At 43.3% G+C, this 17,492-nt stretch overlaps 1 protein-coding gene across 3 annotated transcripts in view; it reads left to right on the top strand.

Moving 5' to 3' along the window:
* Positions 1–17,492, top strand: part of elp2 (elongator acetyltransferase complex subunit 2) — a 159,318-nt gene that overhangs the window by 86,421 nt on the left and 55,405 nt on the right. For all 3 annotated transcript variants that reach the window (XR_005942651.1, XM_041184735.1, XM_041184734.1), the window contains 3 exons: positions 3,805–3,874; positions 7,104–7,205; positions 13,956–14,013. Coding sequence is in view for 2 of the 3 variants with exons in the window: in XM_041184735.1 (XP_041040669.1) it covers positions 3,805–3,874; positions 7,104–7,205; positions 13,956–14,013 (230 nt within the window). In the remaining variant the exon portion in view is untranslated. The remainder of the gene's footprint in view (positions 1–3,804; positions 3,875–7,103; positions 7,206–13,955; positions 14,014–17,492) is intronic.

Below are 17,492 nucleotides of genomic sequence, written 5' to 3'. Positions count from 1 at the left end.
AGCATTCATCAGAGTTCCACATGAAAGGGTAAACATCAAGCTCAGTAATTCTTGGGAAAAGATAAATTAGGCCAGAATTTATGAGGAACAACAATCACAGTCAGATTGCCACACCAGTCCTTTTCACTTACACTGAAATGCAGCTGCACCTTTGTCACCCAACCTCCTGACCCAGACCAAGTGAGAACAGTGCAGTGCACGGGTTCCTGAAGCCTTCAGTCGAGTACAGCTGAGTCAGGGGAAGGATGCCATGTCCCTCTTTTAAGGCACTAGCTGCTGTAAAGCAGGTAAGTTTAGAGATCCCAGCCACTTTGAAAAGCCAGGGAGAAGGTAAGTGTGTGTGTATTTATGGGGCGGAGGCGGGGTGGGGAGGGGGGGTTGTAGAGTGGCCGGGGGGTGGTGGTGGGTAGAGTGGGGTGAGCCAGGTGGTCAGTAGGGGTATAGGATGGGTTGGTGGGGTTAGGCAGTCATTGGATAGGGAGGTCAGTGTTGGGGGGAATAAGATAGGTCAGTGGTGGAGGGATAGGTTGGGGTGGTCGGGTCATCATTGGGGGTATAGGATATGTCGGGGGGGTGCTCATTGGGGGTGTGTCAGGTGGGTCGGAATGGTTGGGTGGTCAGTTGGGGAGGATGTTGGGTCAGTCAGCAAGGTGGAAGTGTACTGGGGGTGTAATTATTGGGTGGATTGGGGGTGTAGTCAGGAGGGTGCAAAGGATTTCAGGGGGCTGAGGGAGGTCGGGGAGTCATGAGGATAGTCGGGATGGAGGTTAGAAAGGGGTCCTGTGGAGGATTGGTGGGGTGGAGTGGGGTCATTATTATGGTTACACAGGAGTTAGAGGAGGTTTTAATTCTTTCAACCTTTCCTGGGTAACTGTTCTGGTAGTACAGTTGGAACCATCCAAAGTCTCCGATTGAAATGGATGGTTCCAGATGCAGGGTAATTGCCCATCAGAAATTTGAACTTCCTGGGCAATTCCCATGCAGTCCTTGTGTGGGGACTTGCAGGGGGTTGGGGGTCCCCGAGCCCATCTTCTGGGTATCTCCCAGGTACGATCCCCCCCTCCCCCACCCCCACAATAGTCCCCAAGATTGTTATGCGCCAAGAAATTGATTGAACAGAAGAAAATAATAAGACGATACTTCTTAGAGCAGGAGTGGGACTGCTATCAATATTTCCTTTGAGGTGTGCATACAAAGGGATGGCTTGCATCCTGTAGGGTACCATGCAGGCCACTCACAAGTTGTCTCATTTAAGGTATTGCACATGCTTCACCACAGGAAAATAAGGGCAGAATTTTTCACTCAGCATGCGGGCACGCAATGATGTTGGGTGAGCTTCCTGACATCACACAATTGTATTAAAAATTACCAAATTCTCACTGCTTCCTGGTTCAGTAATACTCCATCAAATGTTGTAGAACTAAAACACTGTACCAGAGAGGTGAAAGCCTCAAATTTTTAAAATTGTAGTTTTTACCAGCTAATTTTTGTGTCCTGTGTCCTGAAAATGAAGCATTGGATTTAAAACAAAGTTGAGTATTTAAGCTTGCTTCACCCTCCTTGACCTAGTTTTGTGGGTAAACTAAGGTCTTTGCATTTCATTTATTTATTGTACCTGTCCACTGATTATTGGGCACGTAACTTATCTATAAAGATCATCATTGGATTTTCATTGCTTTGAAGATTATAAATCTGACTGGGAGCATATTGTTTAATTGAAGTATTCTATCTTCTCTCCTCCTTGAAGCAATATTTTTAGCTAGTTGCAGTCTATAATACAAAGTGCAGATGAGGAAGGTTATTTAGTTCACCTAGGTCATCCATCTATAGTAACCTACAAGTCTGTATGTTCAAGAGGTCGATCTCATTGAGCCTAGTGTGTGGCTGAGAGATAGCAAGCGTTCCAATTTTGTGTGTTACTGGTCAGCCACTGTCCACCTCATTCAGTCAGTCGCTGACTAGTAACCTGCTGACCCACCACAGTCCATCATCTTCAATGGGCACTTGGAACTTTGAGTCTCTGTTCAAGAAGTGGTTGAGTCCATCACACCAGGCAAACAAACAAAGAGAAAAAAGATTCCAACTCTTTGATTGGCAAGCTGGAACGTCAGGGCCATGTGCATGGGACTGACAGACTGACAGATGACCTGCAGCCGTAATTAACATGCAACTTGATAGGCTGAACATTGACATCACTTCCCTACAAGAGACCAGGCTCACTGAGAGTGGATCATTGAAAGGGAAACAATACACGTTCATTTGGCAGGGGAAGAGTTCAGAGGAAATGTGTGAACAAGGCATAGGCTTCACTGTAAGGAACTCTGCTACTAGAGGCATTGAAGATCAGGGCATTGGCACAAGCTGGAACTGATCATTCTTATTCTCAACACACTTGGATACCCAGATGTCCTTTGACACAGGGACTGCAAAGGCAACAGGTCCATCAGCCAAGAAAATGACTCCATTGAAAACAAATTTAGGGGTGGTACATAGGAACATAAGAACAGGAGTAGGCTGATTGGCCTTTCGAGGCCATCGCTGAATGTAGTAAACAGTTGGTGAAATGGATGGAACACTGCCTTGAGTTATACTCTAGGGACAACACTGTCACTGAGGAAGCTATAAACAGCATAGATAGCCTGCTTGTCATGGCAGAGCTGGATATTGAATACACAGTGGAGGAGCTTAGCAAAGCTTTTGACTTGCTTCCCAATGGCAATGCTCCAGGTGCTGATGCTATGCTACCTCAATTTACCAAACACGGGAAACTGGCACTTCTGTAGAAACTTCTCTGTCTCTGCTGGAGGGAGGGGGCATTGCCCCAAGGTATGCATGATGCAAAGATTATGACCCTATACAAGAACAAGGGCGACTACAACAATTGCAACAACTATCAAAGCATTTCCTTGATGAGCATCAAGGGAAAAGTATTTGCCCTCGTTGCCTTTGTCAGACTACAAATCCTGGCTGAATGCATTCACCCGGAATCCCAGTGCAATTTCAGAATTGGAAGATTTACAATTGACATGATCTTCTCCGGCAGCTGCAAGAGAATTGCTGTGAACAAAGAAGCAAACTCTTCATTGATCTCACTAAAGAATTTGGCCTTGTGAACAAAGGGTGTCAATTTAAGCTGCTGGAGAAAATTGGCTTTGTCACACCTGTAAAGAGTTTGGTTTGACCATCAACATCAGGAAGGCAAATGTCATGGTCCGAGATGTTTCCAAATCACTCAGCTGGCTGATAAGAGGGCCCGGAGAAAATGGGGACTAGCAATTCGTATACCGTATTAATCTCCAGGTGATGCTTAACACAGAGTTGGCCACACAGTGCAAACCATCATCTTACGAGACAGACAGCTGCCACAGAAGAACCTCCAATTCTCCCTATTCCAGTACCTAATTGCTCACTGACTGATTTTGTCTTCATTAATCCAACTGGGTGCCCATTTTGGATATTAAATCAGTTTTTCCATGATGAAGTGCTTCCTAACATAAGTGCAAAGATCATTCCTTAGCAGTAGTATTTCTGTCCCTAAAAGCTAGAGTTGTGATTTAACTTGAATATAGAATATATACAGTACTGAATTCTCGGCTCAGATCGACAGAAAGTGGATGATCTTGAGATATAATTTGAAAACCTTTTGCTGTAGAATCTTAGCATGCTGTGTATAAATGATAACATTCTACAGAGGTGGAGAGTTTTAAAACCCATTGGATATCATCTTTCAATTTTTGTTTTGTGATTTTGTTGTACACTTGCTGTGCAAAGTTAGTGATTTTTATTTTTGTGTTTTTATTGCAGGTAAATGAGGAAATCCCTGAAGGTGCTAGTGTACCTGCTTTAGGATTGTCAAATAAGGCAGTTTTTAAAGGTATTTTTTCAGAAATTACTCACCTGTTTTAAGTTGCAACTCTGTTTGATAAAAGTATGTTGTGGCGATATGGTATATTTGATGTATAGTAGTAATTTGTTCTATGCAATGAAATCGCGATGAGTCAAAGTCGGATGACACGAAGTTCTAATTATGTTGAAGCCGTCAACCATTCCCGCTGGCAGAATAGCAAATCCCATAGGACGATGCCCATGGTGACTATTTAAAATGTTTGAATCTAACCTATACTGATCAATGGTAGCAGGTATCACAGCCATGCTTATTTCATTCCTTCCATCATGTCCATAAATAAGCACTTTTCAGTAGGGATCATTGGGCAGTGATCAGAAGGTGGAACCATGAGTGATTTTCATACACAGCCCCTATCCTTTGGGGGATGATTTACGTTATCAGATTTTTCTCCCATGTTCTGGACAGCAAGACCCATTCCAGTCAAATCACTGGCTGAGTAAGATCAGCTAACTCAGTAGAAGCCAGTAATTGAGCATTGTCTTCTGGCCTTTGAAATTCAGTCCTGTACTTCATGGCATATTAACCCACTGACCAGTTAAAGGAGCTGCAGTGGTACATTATTAGTGCACTCTCTGTATCTCTGTATAAAATATCCACATCATAGCTGTCTGATTGCTCCTCATCTAGAAACAAAAAATATAATCATAAATAGTCAGCTTGGATTTCAAAAGAGAAAATCTTGCTTGACAAGCCTTATTGAATTTTTTGAGGAGGTGACCATGGGATGAGGGATGTTCCACAAGGATTACTGCTGGGAACACTGCTGTTCATAATTTATATTAATGATTTGGACTTTGGAATCAAAGTCACAATTTCTACATTTTTGGATGTCACCAAATTGGAGGGGATAGTCAATACTGAAGAGGACTTCAGCAAATTATAGGAGGACATTAATAAAGTTGTAGAATGGGCAAATAATTGGCAAAGTTCAAAGCAGATAAATGTGAGTTAGTACATTTTGGTAGGAAGAATGGGGGAGGTCACTTATTACTTGAAAGATGCAGGTATAGATGGGTTAGAGGAACAAAGGGGGTACCAATGCACCAATCAGTAAAAGTTACGCCACAGGTTAATAAGACCACAAAAAAGCAAACCAAGCAATAGGCTTTATTTCTAGAGGGCTAGAATTGAAAATTGAGGAAGTTATGCAAAACTTGTATCGAATCTTGGTTAGACCACACTGGGAGTACTGTGTGTAGCTCTGGTTGCCATTTTATTATAAAAAGGATATAGAGGCATAGGAAAGGGTGCATAGAAGATTTAGACGAATGATGCCAGAAACTTATGGGTATACATATTAGCAAATGATTAACAGGCTGGATCACTTTTCTCTTGAAAAAATGGCTTGGGGTAACCTTATAGAGGTTTTTTTAAATTATGAAAGGTTTTGATAGAGTGGATACATAGAGAATATTTGTTTTTGTATGCAAGAGCATAACTAGAGGCCATCAATATAAGGTAATCAACAATAAAAACAATAGGGAATTCGTAAGGCACCTTTTTACACAAAAATTCCTGAGAATGTGGAATTTGCTACCATAAGGAGTGCATTTCAAGGGAAGCTAGACAAGCATATGAGGGAGGAGCAAATAGATGGTTACAATGATTGATTTAAATGAGGACAGATAGGAAGAGGCCAAGTGGAACATAAAGAGTGGCATGACTTGTTAGGCTCAATGGCCTGTTTCCGTGCTGTATATCCTGTGAAACCTGATGTAAGTAAGTCATGGTGCAAGGACTACCACAGGGCTCGGTGCTAGACCTAACCCTCTTCAAGATATATACAGCTGACTTGCCAATAACCATGTCACATATGTTGATGATGCCTCTTGTGCCAATCCTTCTGCACCTAGACCAGATCCTTAACAAAAACATTACAAAGTTGACGGACTATTGCAGCAAATTGCATCTCACATCAAATTCCTTTAAAACCGTATTCAGTGTATTCCACCTCTGCTGTGCCAGTGCCAAAAATGAATTGCATATCTCCATAAGACTAAAGCATGATCCCAACCCAACATACTTGGGAGTGACTGTAGATAGGACTCTGCCTTCTGGAAACATCTGAAGAAAATAGCAGCAAAGGTCAAAACCAGAAGCAATCTACTAACCAAACTTGCTGAATCTAAATGGGGTCTGCAGCCACAACACTCTGTACCTCAGTACTTGCCCTGTCATTACTCCGCAGCAAAGTATTGTGCACCTGTCTGGGAAAGGTCATGACCCACACATCTTGTTGACACTCAATTGAATACCACAATGCACATCATAAGTGGAATCATCCGCTCAACACCCCTCTGCTGGCTTCTTATTCATGCAAACATCACTCCCCCTCACATCCGCCAACTGACGAAAACCCAAAGCTGGTTGAAACTGTGCTTCACCTCACTTACCACTCCATGATGACTTGTTCAGCTCACCTTCTGCCCACCTTCCATCTCGGCTCCCCATACAGAGCATTCTTCCTGAGCAAGATCTACCAACATACATCTTCTGGATCTTGGAATGGGAAACTGGGGAAGTCACTTCACGTTCCTTGTGACAAACCCCATTTGTTGAATGGCAGGCTTTGGACTACCATGGCAAGAATGACCCTTGCTAAACAGGTTCAGGACAAGGCATCTGTGCAGCCAACATCCACCACTGGTACCTCAGTACAAACCCCTTATGCACTTGTGGAGGCACACAAACAATGCTGCACATTACCAAGGAGAGTTCCCTCTACAGACTAATCACCTTAAACTCAGAAAAGGAGGAGGCTATCCTTTTCGGGGATTTACATTCACTAAATAAATAAGTAGAAGTGCTATACTGGATTTCTCTGTAAAAAGAAAACTCAAATTACTGGAATGTTCTAAGGCAGCTTCATCTGATTGTACATTGACAATAAATGATAAAACTACTGAAGGTTAATCGTGCACAGCCTAAAAAGAAGTATCATCTAAGCTAAACAACACAGTTTTGAAATCATTTAAAAACAAAGTACAAAGTTCATTTACAAACAGGTTTCATCTTACATGTACTCTTATGAATAAATTGTTGTGTTTGGCTTTGAAAGTGCAGCACAGTTTAATTAAAGGAACCATTTGGTGGATTTAATTAAACATTGTAATAAAATACACCTAAGCCAACTGAAGTTTTAAAGAAAGGCTGAATATTGATGTCTAACTGAGTTATCTTACCTTGTCTGCTTAAGGAGATATAGCTGCCAATGCTAGTAAAATGGACCAAAGTGCAATGCCGCTCAGTGCTGCTGACCAGTATCCTCAGACCTACTTCCAGCCAATCAACCTTACAGGTATGTGATTCTAAAAGACTCAAGATTGTTCCTAGAATTTGTGGGTACTTTTATATTTGATAATGTAGTGGAAGTTAAGCAAGTTCGCAGCCAAATTATCAAAATGTGGAAGTTTATCAATCGGCTGCATCTTTTGTCTATAAACATTAATTTTTCGACCAAGAACACCACAAGATTTTTATGGAGTATTATTTTCATCAATGTTCAAAGTGGCTTATCCCAGAACTGTTCAACTTATCCCTAAAGGCTTCTGGCCTATTACCAACCTGATATATAAGAAGCTCCTTTGTGAAGGTTATAATGTAAACTTTCGTTGGCAGTCTTTATCACTTATCCATAAGTGTAATCAAAAAAACTTCCAAGTTTTTTTTTATTTGCTTGATCTCCCTCCCTGAAAAGTCATCTCCTCAAAGCCGTCAAAATTATTGTACATGAATTTGTACGATATTCATATAAATATTTAGGATTTTTTTCTTACATATTAGCCAATATAATTGTACTATGAATAAAAATCTGAATTTCTTTTAGTGTGTGTACAACAACAACTTGCCTTTACATAAAGTAAAACACCCCGAGGTGTTCCACAAGAGATTTTATAAGACAAAAATGAAAATTGAGATAATAGTAGTGACTAGTGATCACTGACACGGGGCTTAAAGATGGACATAGAGCTGGAGAGGCAGAAATTTTTGGGAGGGAATTCCAGAGCATGGATCTAGATGGCTGAAGGCATATAGAAACATGGAAACTAGGAGCAGTGGACCATTCAGCCCTTCGAGCCTGCTCCGCCATTCATTATGATCATGGCTGATCATCCAACTCATAGCCTGTTCCCACTTTCTTCCCATACCGTTTGATCTCATGGTATTAAAGATGGAGGTGAGGGAGTTCCTAAGCAGTTGGACAGCTGTAGAAATATTGCACCAAATGAAGGGCCAAAGGCTAAATGGTTGACATTTAGAAAGTGTGACTGTAAGTGATTTGGAGGAAGATTTTTCTCCCAAGGGATGAGCATAGAAGAAATTGAGGTCAGAAAGGAGTAGGGTATTGTGGATGTTGAAATATAGAAGGAAGGGGTTGGAAAAGGCCTTGTCTGTGGGAGAGAGGCCAGGTGAGATGGCAAGATTTGAGGGCTGGCTGGCTGTGATTGTGGGTTGTGAGTTTATATAAGAAAGAGGTTCGGGGACGATGGCAAATTCAGAGGAGAGAGGGCTAAGGAATCTAGGATGATGATTCAAATGACAAAGGGTTAAGAGTAGCTCAGTGCAGGGACTGAGGGAAGAAAAGAAGCAGAATATTTTGATTAGAATTATGGGGTAGGGTTCAGGGGAGCAAGTATATGATGAGGATTTAAAATGAGGTGGCGGGTGGAATCCAATCAAGTGCTTGAAGGAAGGAAAGAGGAGTAGGGAGGAACCAAAATCTGATTTAATCGTATGGCCACAATATCACCACAGCAGTTTGAGTGGGCTACATGTAAACCAAGTTTCAATCAAAACCAGGATACAGATGCAGTAATCCAAGATGCACTGCAGCAACTCAGCAAGGCTCCTTCGACAGCACCTTCCAAACCCACGGCCTCTACCACCGAGAAGAACAAGGGCAGCAGATGCATGGGAACACCACCACCTTGCAATTTGCACTCCAAGCTATACACCATCCTGACTTGAAACTACATCGCCATTTCTTCACTATCGCTGGGTCAAAATCCTGGAATTACTTTCTTACTAGCACTGTGGGTATACCTATACCACATGGATTGCAGTGGTTCAAGAAGGAAGCTCACCACCTTCTGAAGCCAATTAGGCCAAAATTAGGTCAAAAATGCTGGCCTAGCCTGTGATACCTATGTACTGTGAAAGAATTTTTAAAAAAACATTGAGGATGGCAAGGATACAGTATTGTTTGCAAGTGAATGGCTATTCTGGAGAGACATGAAGAGAGGGATGGTGATTGTTGATCTTCTGGCAGTATCCAAGGTGACACAATATGGCGGTGATTTGAATGGGAAAGAGGTTGGCTGTGTAAGCTTCTGTTGGTGTGCTGGGTGGGAAAGTCATTGTGAGAGGAAGTTGGAGCTGCTGCTTATAAGGGGGGCTACAACGTGAGTTTCAATGGGGCCTTTCACAGAATGCTGAGAGAAGTGCAAAATGTACCTGTGAGATCATTCAATAGGCTTCAAGCCTGAAGCAATAGCAGAAAAATAGTGATGGGTTGGAGTAAGGCATGGGAGGCAATGTAACCAAGAATAGAAAAATATGAAGGTAGCATGACTGGGCGACAAGAAGTGGAGCAAACTTGAGAGGAGAACCAAAATGTAGCTAAGTGAGAAAAGGAGGAGATAGAGTTAACACACCCAAGACCTGTTAAAGCAGAAAAACATGCATGCAAATGGCTGTGGAGAGAATTTGGATATTTAATGGGCCGCTTTGTTGTGTACTGTCATGATCCCAGCTGATGTTACCACTGGACAAACCTATCCCAGGATGGAACCGGCTTGATAGATCCTAGCTTTTATTTTTTTGTTTAGTTATATGGAGAGTGGCTGCTGAACAGAGTCACAGAAGTCAGCTTATGAACTTCTAACAAAATAATAAAACATTTATTAAACAAGAAAAGATGAACTATATTATATTACTCCTTCACCTAAACTATACCTTTACAGATTTGTAAGGATAACACAAGTTACAACAGCTATCTTATAGTCTATTATGAACAGTAAGTACACAGTCCATGTAAACCACTAGGTGACCTGTGGTCAGACACACCACTTTCAGAAACCAATGACAAATGCCTCCCCAAACAGATTCTATGGAGAAGAAAAGAGTTGACGTTTCGAGTCCTCATGACCCTTCAACAGGACTGAGTGAATATTAGGAGAGGGGTGAAATATAAGCTGGTTTATGGTGGTGGTGAGGGTTGGGGGTGGAAGTTGGGGGGTGGTGGTGTGGTTGTAGGGACAAGCAAGCAGTGATAGGAGCAGATAATCAAAAGATGTCACAGACAAAGGATCAAAGAGGTGTTAAAGATGGTGATATTATCTAAACAAATGTGCTAATTAAGAATGGATGGCAGGGCACTCAAGGTACAGCTCCAGTGGGGGTGGGGTGGAAAGACTAGCAGGGCATACAAGATTTAAAAATAATGGAAATAGGTGGGAAAAGAAAAATCTATATAAATTATTGGAAAAAACAAAAGGAAGGGGGAAGAAACAGAAAGGGGGTGGGGATGGAGGAGGGAGTTCAAGATCTAAAGTTGTTGAATTCAATATTCAGTCCGGAAGGCTGTAAAGTGCCTAGTCGGAAGATGAGGTGATGTTCTTCCAGTTTGCGTAGAGCTTCACTGGAAAAATGCAGCAAGCCAAGGACAGACATGTGGGCAAGAGAGCAGGGTGGAGTGTTAAAATGGCAAGCGACAGGGAGGTTTGGGTCTTTCTTGCGGACAGACTGCAGGTGTTCTGCAAAGCGGTCGCCCAGTTTACGTTTGGTCTCTCCAATGTAGAGGAGACCGCATTGGGAGCAACAAATGCAGTAGACTAAGTTGGGGGAAATGCAAGTGAAATGCTGCTTCACTTGAAAGGAGTGTTTGGGCCCTTGGACGATGAGGAAAGAGGAAGTGAAGGGGCTGGTGTTGCATCTTTTGCGTGGGCATGGGGAGGTGCCATAGATAGGGGTTGAGGAGTAGGGGGTGATGGAGGAGTGGACCAGGGTGTCACAGAGGGAACGATCCCTACGGAATGCTGCCGGGGGGTGGGGGGGTGTGTGAAGGGAAGATGTGTTTGGTGGTGGCATCCTGCTGGAGTTGGTGGAAATGGCGGTGGATGATCCTTTGAATGGGGAGGCTGGTGGGGTGATTAGTGAGGACAAGGGGGACCCTATCATGTTTCTGGGAAGGAGGAGAAGGCATGAGGGCGGATGCACGGGAGATGGGCTGGACATGGTTGAGGGCCCTGTCAACGACCGTGGGTGGAAAACCTCGGTTAAGGAGGAAGGAGGACATGTCAGAGGAACTGTTTTTGAAGGTAGCATCATAAGAACAGATAGGACGGAGGCGAAGGAACTGAGAGAATGAGATGGAGTCCTTACAGGAAGCAGGGTGTGAGGAGCTGTAGTCGAGGTAGCTGTGGGAGTCGGTAGGTTTGGAATGGATATTGGTGGACAGTCTATCACCAGAAATTGAGACAGAGAGGTCAAGGAAGGGAAGGGAAGTGTCAGAGATGGACCACGTGAAAATGATGGAGGGGTGGAGATTGGAAGCAAAATTAATAAATTTTTCCATGTCCCGACGAGAGCATGAAGCAACACCGAAGTAAGCATCGATGTACCGGAGAAGGAGTTGTGGGAGGGGCCAGAGTAGGACTGGAACAAGGAATGTTCCACTTACCTCATAAAGAGACAGGCTCCACCCACGGTGGTTGACAGGGCCCTCAACCGTGTCCGGCCCATCTCCCGCACAGGATCATTCAAAGGATCATCCTCCGCCATTTCCGCCAACTGCAGCATGATGCCACCACCAAACACATCTTCCCTTCACCCCCCCCCGGCGGCATTCCATAGGGATCGTTCCCTCCGGGACACCCTGGTCCACTCCTCCATCACCCCCTACTCCTCAACCCCCACTCCACCCTGCTCTCTTGCCTACGTCTGTCCTTGGCTTGCTGCATTGTTCCAGTGAAGCCCAACGCAAACTAGAGGAACAGCACCTCATCCTCCAACTAGGCACTTTACAGCCTTCCGGACTGCATATTGAATTCAACAACTTTAGATCTTGAACACTCTCCTCCATCCCCACCCCCTTTCCGTTTCTTCTCCCTTCCTTTTGTTTTTTCCAATAATTTATATAGAATTTTCTTTTCCCACCTATCTCCATTATTTTTAAATCTTGTATGCCCTGCTAGTCCTTCCACCCCACCCTCACTAGAGCTGTACCTTGAGTGCCCTGCCATCCATTCTTAATTAGCACATTCGTTTAGATAATATCACCACCTTTAACACCTCTTTGTTCCTTTGTCTGTGACATCTTTTGATTATCTGCTCATATCACTGGTTGCTTGGCCCTACAACCACACCCCACCCCCCACTTCTCCCCCCACCAACCACCTTAAACCGATTTATATTTCACCCCTCTCCTAATATTCACTCAGTTCTGTTGAAGGGTCGTGAGGACTCGAAACGTCAACTCTTTTCTTCTCCGCCGATGCTGCCAGGCCTGCTGAGTTTTTTCAGGTAATTCTGTTTTTGTTTTGGATTTCCAGCATCTTCAGTGTTTTGTTTTTATATCTATATATTTAGATTCTATGGATCTCCCATCCATTTCCCCCAGATGGTTGTCACACTGTGAAGCAACCAATAAAGTAAATCACTGAACTCTGTCTTTTATACGAGGGTTTTCAATCTCCCCTCTCCAAGAACTCGCTTTGGAATCTTCTCCCAAACTGCGCTTTCTCTCAGATGCCTTCCGCAAGGGTTCACCTCCAGGATTTCGAACTCTCCTTCTGATATTCCTCCCCACTGGATCACCACGTGCATTCAAGCTTTCTTCCACACTCTCTCTCACCGACTCAGCCGTCAACAGTTCGCCACTGCTTCACGTGCCCATATTAAAGAGCTACACAACTTCACTTGTCATCTTTGGACCTTCTGACTTCCCACAAGCCTTTATATCACTTTAAATCTGCTTCCTGCAGCTTTCCTCCTTTTAAGCATGAAGCTTGGAGCCTTCCTCTGCACCTCACTCTTAACTTCACTTAACAGGACCTTTATCAAGTTCCTGCACTTCCTTTGTTTGCTTAGTATCTTTCCTGTTCCACTCCCCTGGATTTGGGGACTTCCTTTTTTAGCTTGGGATTTGCTATCTGTCTCTTTGCTCCAGTCTCTCTCTGGAAGCTACTTTCAGCTGAACTCAAACTGCATTCTCTTTAATTTTTCTGCGTGGGTGGGCCTGCCTCTGGACCCTTGTTGCTTGGCAACAGCAGTTTTTTCTACTCTCGTGTTTGCTTTAACTTCTCCTAGAGTTGTAAAACTCATTAGAAATGCATTCAGTTTTAGACCTGCTGTCTCCACTTAAAATGAAAATAGATCCCAAGTTTCACCTTTCAAAGTGAAACTGAAACTCAACTTGACCTATTTTTAAACACACAAGCACAGAAATACAAATCAAACTTAACATTTAAAGCTAAAACTCATTCCTAACTGTAGTAACTGAGGCGATAGCCTTTCCTACAATTTATCAGGGGTTACCTGATGTTCTAGGAGGCTCTGACCAATGAGCTTTAAGCGCGGGCAATCTGGGGGATGGGTCTTCCTGACGAGAGTCCTGATTGAGTGTGTAGCATCTGAAAAGCTCGCTGTAATAAAGTTTATCTGTTTCTTGTTGAAACTTGTCTGGTCTGTCAAGTCATTATACTAACACCCACAAATACAAATATAATTTACTTAAACTGTCTCTATTTCCTAAAATGTAACATGGAGTTTCATGAACCACATAAAGACTTTTAAGGCAATATTCTAATTAGTTCATCTCCCTTTTGCTGTTATTGCCAGTTCATGGTGTTTTAATTTAAGATTTATCCACCATTGATGCAATTGAGAAAAGAATGTTCTGTGGAAACCTCCAGGTCTGCAAAATTCTAACTGGAAAAAGCAGTGAGTGAAAAGGATAAATATGTAGCCCCCATGACTTAATTTTAATCCCCAGCATGTAAAGTGATTGATTTCATTTGATGAATTGTTTTCCACTAATTTCCTGCAGAACCTCCCTCAGAAGACCATCTTTTGCAGAACACACTCTGGGCCGAAGTTCAGAAGCTGTAAGTTGCTTACTTACTTTATCCTTATTCCTTAAAAATCTCGTATTGCCATAGTAAATTGCTGAATTAGATCATCACTGTTTTCAGTCATCTCTTCTCCACAGTTGTTCTCCTGGTTCTGCTTCTACCTGTTGCTTTATACACATTAGTTCATTACAAAATGTTTCATCTCCCATATCTGCATGATCAACTTTGGTTCACATCAGGGGCTGGATTTAAGGGAAGGCCCACAGAATGAAGAGCCACCTGGGCACTTGACAGGCCTTCCCCAAGATCAAGGACCCTGTGAGTAAAAGTCCAGCCTGCCGAGAGCTGCTGACCAATCAGAGGCTGGCAGCTCTTCTGTACTCAGCAGTAGCACTGGAGAGGCAGTGACTACTGCCGATACGAAACACACCTGATGCCTCGGATCAGCACAGGTGAATGATGGCGAGAGGGTACTCATGGAGTGGGGTTTGTGGCATTGAAGGGGTTGGTGGGAAGGGCAAGTGGTGGCTTTCAGTAGGCTTCCCCCTTCTCAATGTCAACGATGGAAGCCAATGCCCTTCCAACTATTGTGATTTGAATGTGCTGTTTAATCTCTGGCAAAGAGGGCGTCAGTGACCTGTGAAATAGAGTTGGTGTGCAGCTGTTTGCAAGATGTCACTAAGGTTCGCTGCTGATCCATGGAAAAAGCCAGAAATGAAGATGTTCAAGGCCACAGTGACTTTGACGGCTACTGGCAGGGTATGGTGAGCAGTGCTGTGAGATGGGAGGCCTTTGACCATGAGGACATAGATGTCAGTGACCATCTACCTGGTGAGACACATTGTTCTGCGGCACTCTTTCTCGGTCATCTCCAGGTAGCTCCATCTTCGGCAGTCGACCCTGTGTTGAGGATATGGCTCCATTACCTTCCTGCCCTCATTCCTCTCCTCTGCCCTCCTAATGCCTGGGGTTCTGTCCTTCCTGTGAAGGTTGTTGCTCCTCATCACAACTGAACTCAAAATATACCAGTTGTGCTCCTATTGCCAGCTGGAGCCTTTCTTATGGGCAGGTGGCTGCCCAGTTGGCCTTGACAACCATTCTCTATGCTTTTCTGTCCCCTGCACCCCAATGCCAGGGGTTGAAAATCCCATTCAGTGCCAGAATGCTGAGTTCCCACTCTCCCTGTCACCTGTGCAGCACCAGAGTCTTACCAAGGGTCGAGTCCCCCTTTGACCCACTGACCCTCTTATGTATTTTAAAGTAGATAGCTAACAGTTTATTGTAATGAGAAACAACTCTACAATCCAATGCATAAGTCATAACTTATGGCACTTCGAGCCTGCTGTTTGTTGCAGGTTAAGAGCTCATGATGTTGGGGGTAGCATAGATAAAGGATTAGTTAGCGAACAGGAAACAGGCAAAAATGGGTCATTTTTGGGGTGGCATGTTGTAACGAGTGGAGTGCCACAGGGATCAGTGCTAGGGCCTCAACTAGTTACAATCTACATTAGTGACTTGGATGATGGGACCGAATATATGGTTACTAAATTCACTGATGACACAAAGACAGTAGGAAAGTAAGTTGTGAAGAGGACAAAAGGAGTCTGTAAAGGGATCATAGATAGGCTAAATGAGTGGACAAAAATTTGGCAGATGGAGCATTATGTGGGAAAATGTGAATTTGTCCATTTTGACAGGAAGAGTAAAAAAGCAGAATATTATTTAAATGGGGAGAAATTGTAGAACTTTGAGGTTTTTTTTATATTCAGCTTTACTGACCATCCCTAATGAGAAAGTGGTGGTGAACTGCCTTCTTGAACCATTGCAGTCCATGGGTGTAGATACACCCACAGTGTTGTTGGAGAGGGAGTTCCAGGATTTTGACCCAGTGACAGAGAAGGAACGGTGATATATTTCCAAGTCAGGATGATCAGTGGTGGAGGGAGTGAATGTTTGTGGGAGGGGTGTTAATCAAACAGACTGCTTTGTCCTGGATGGTGTCAAGCTTCTTGAGTGTTGTCAGAGCTGCGCTCATCCAGGCAAGAAGAGAGTATTCCAACACACTCCTGACCTGTGCCTTGTAGATGGCAGACAGGCTTTGGGGAGTCATGAGGTGAGTTACTCACCACAGGATTTGTAGCCTCTGACCTCCTCTTGTAGCCACAGTATTTATATGGCTAGCCCAGTTCAGTTTCTGGTCAATGGTAACCACAGGTTGTTGATATTGGGAGATTCAGCAGTGGTAATGCCATTGAATGTTGAGGGGTGATGGTTAGGTTCTCTCTTGTTGGAGATGGTCATTGCCTGGCACTTGTGTGGCGGGAATGTTACTTGCCACTTGTCAGCCCAATAATTTTAAGGTGCAGAGGAATCTGGTGCCCTGGTACATGAATCACAGAGAGTTAGTATGCAGGTACAGCAAGTGATCAGGAAGGCAAATGGAATAGAGTATAAAAGTAGGGATGTTTTGCTACAGTTGTATAGTGTATTGTTGAGACCACATCTAGAGTACTGAACAAAGGCAATTTGGGATGGGCAATAAATGCTGGCCTAGCCAGCGACGCCCACATCGCATGAGCAAATCAAAGAAAAGTTTTGGTCTCCATATTTAAGAAAGAATTGCATTAGAAGCAGTTCAGACTGATTCCTGGGGAGAGGAGGTTATCCTGTGAAGAAATGTTGGACAGATTGGCCCTGTATCCATTGGAGTTTAGAAGAATGAGAGGCAATCTTGTTGAAACATGCAAGATCCTGAGGGGGCTTGACAGGGTGGATGCTGAAAGGATGTTTTCCTATGTGGGAGAGACCAGAACTAGGGGCCACAATTTAAAAATAAGGGTCTCCCATTTAAGACAGAGATGAGGAGAATTTTCTCTCTCAGAGATAAAAGATCTGTGGAGCTCTCATTCCCAGAGAGTAGTGGAGGTAGGGTCATTGAATATTTTTAAGGCTGAGTTAGATAGATAGATTATTGATTGACAAGGGAGTCAAAGGGTATGGTGGAGTGGGTTGGAGGGAAATTGGAGTTGAGGAACTTGGAGCCTGTTCCTGCTCCAAATTTGTATCTGTGTATGTTCGTATGAATAATTAAGATTACTACAGACTAGCTTTAACCTATTCTGAATTTATTTTTGCAAAGATCATATTGAGAGCTACCTTATAGCAAACATTCATCCAAAGCCAATATTCCTGTCATCATTCAGAACTTGCATCAGCTGAATTTTGCATCACCAAAGCATGATGCTCTTATGCAGTGTTAGTGATGTTACTGGAGAAAATCTGAATGTTCACGTAATTGCATTGTAGGCATGTTGTTCACTAAAACTTTAGTAAAGTATAATTGAAGTGTATGAAACTTGTGTGCTCTGTTCATCTGAGCTCTAAATATAAAAAAAGCAGTTTGCGCTAAGGGAGCATTTGTGCAATGTAATACTGTGTGAGGACCTGTTGATGGTGTTAGAAGTAACATGGAGTTAATGCACTAAGAGCATCGTACATGAAGAATATCGGAA

Source organism: Carcharodon carcharias, chromosome 3 (assembly GCF_017639515.1).
Source record: "Carcharodon carcharias isolate sCarCar2 chromosome 3, sCarCar2.pri, whole genome shotgun sequence".
NCBI classification, from domain to species: domain Eukaryota; kingdom Metazoa; phylum Chordata; class Chondrichthyes; order Lamniformes; family Lamnidae; genus Carcharodon; species Carcharodon carcharias.
Note: the sequence above shows the minus strand (reverse complement) of the source record. Positions and strands in the feature narration are given on the sequence as shown.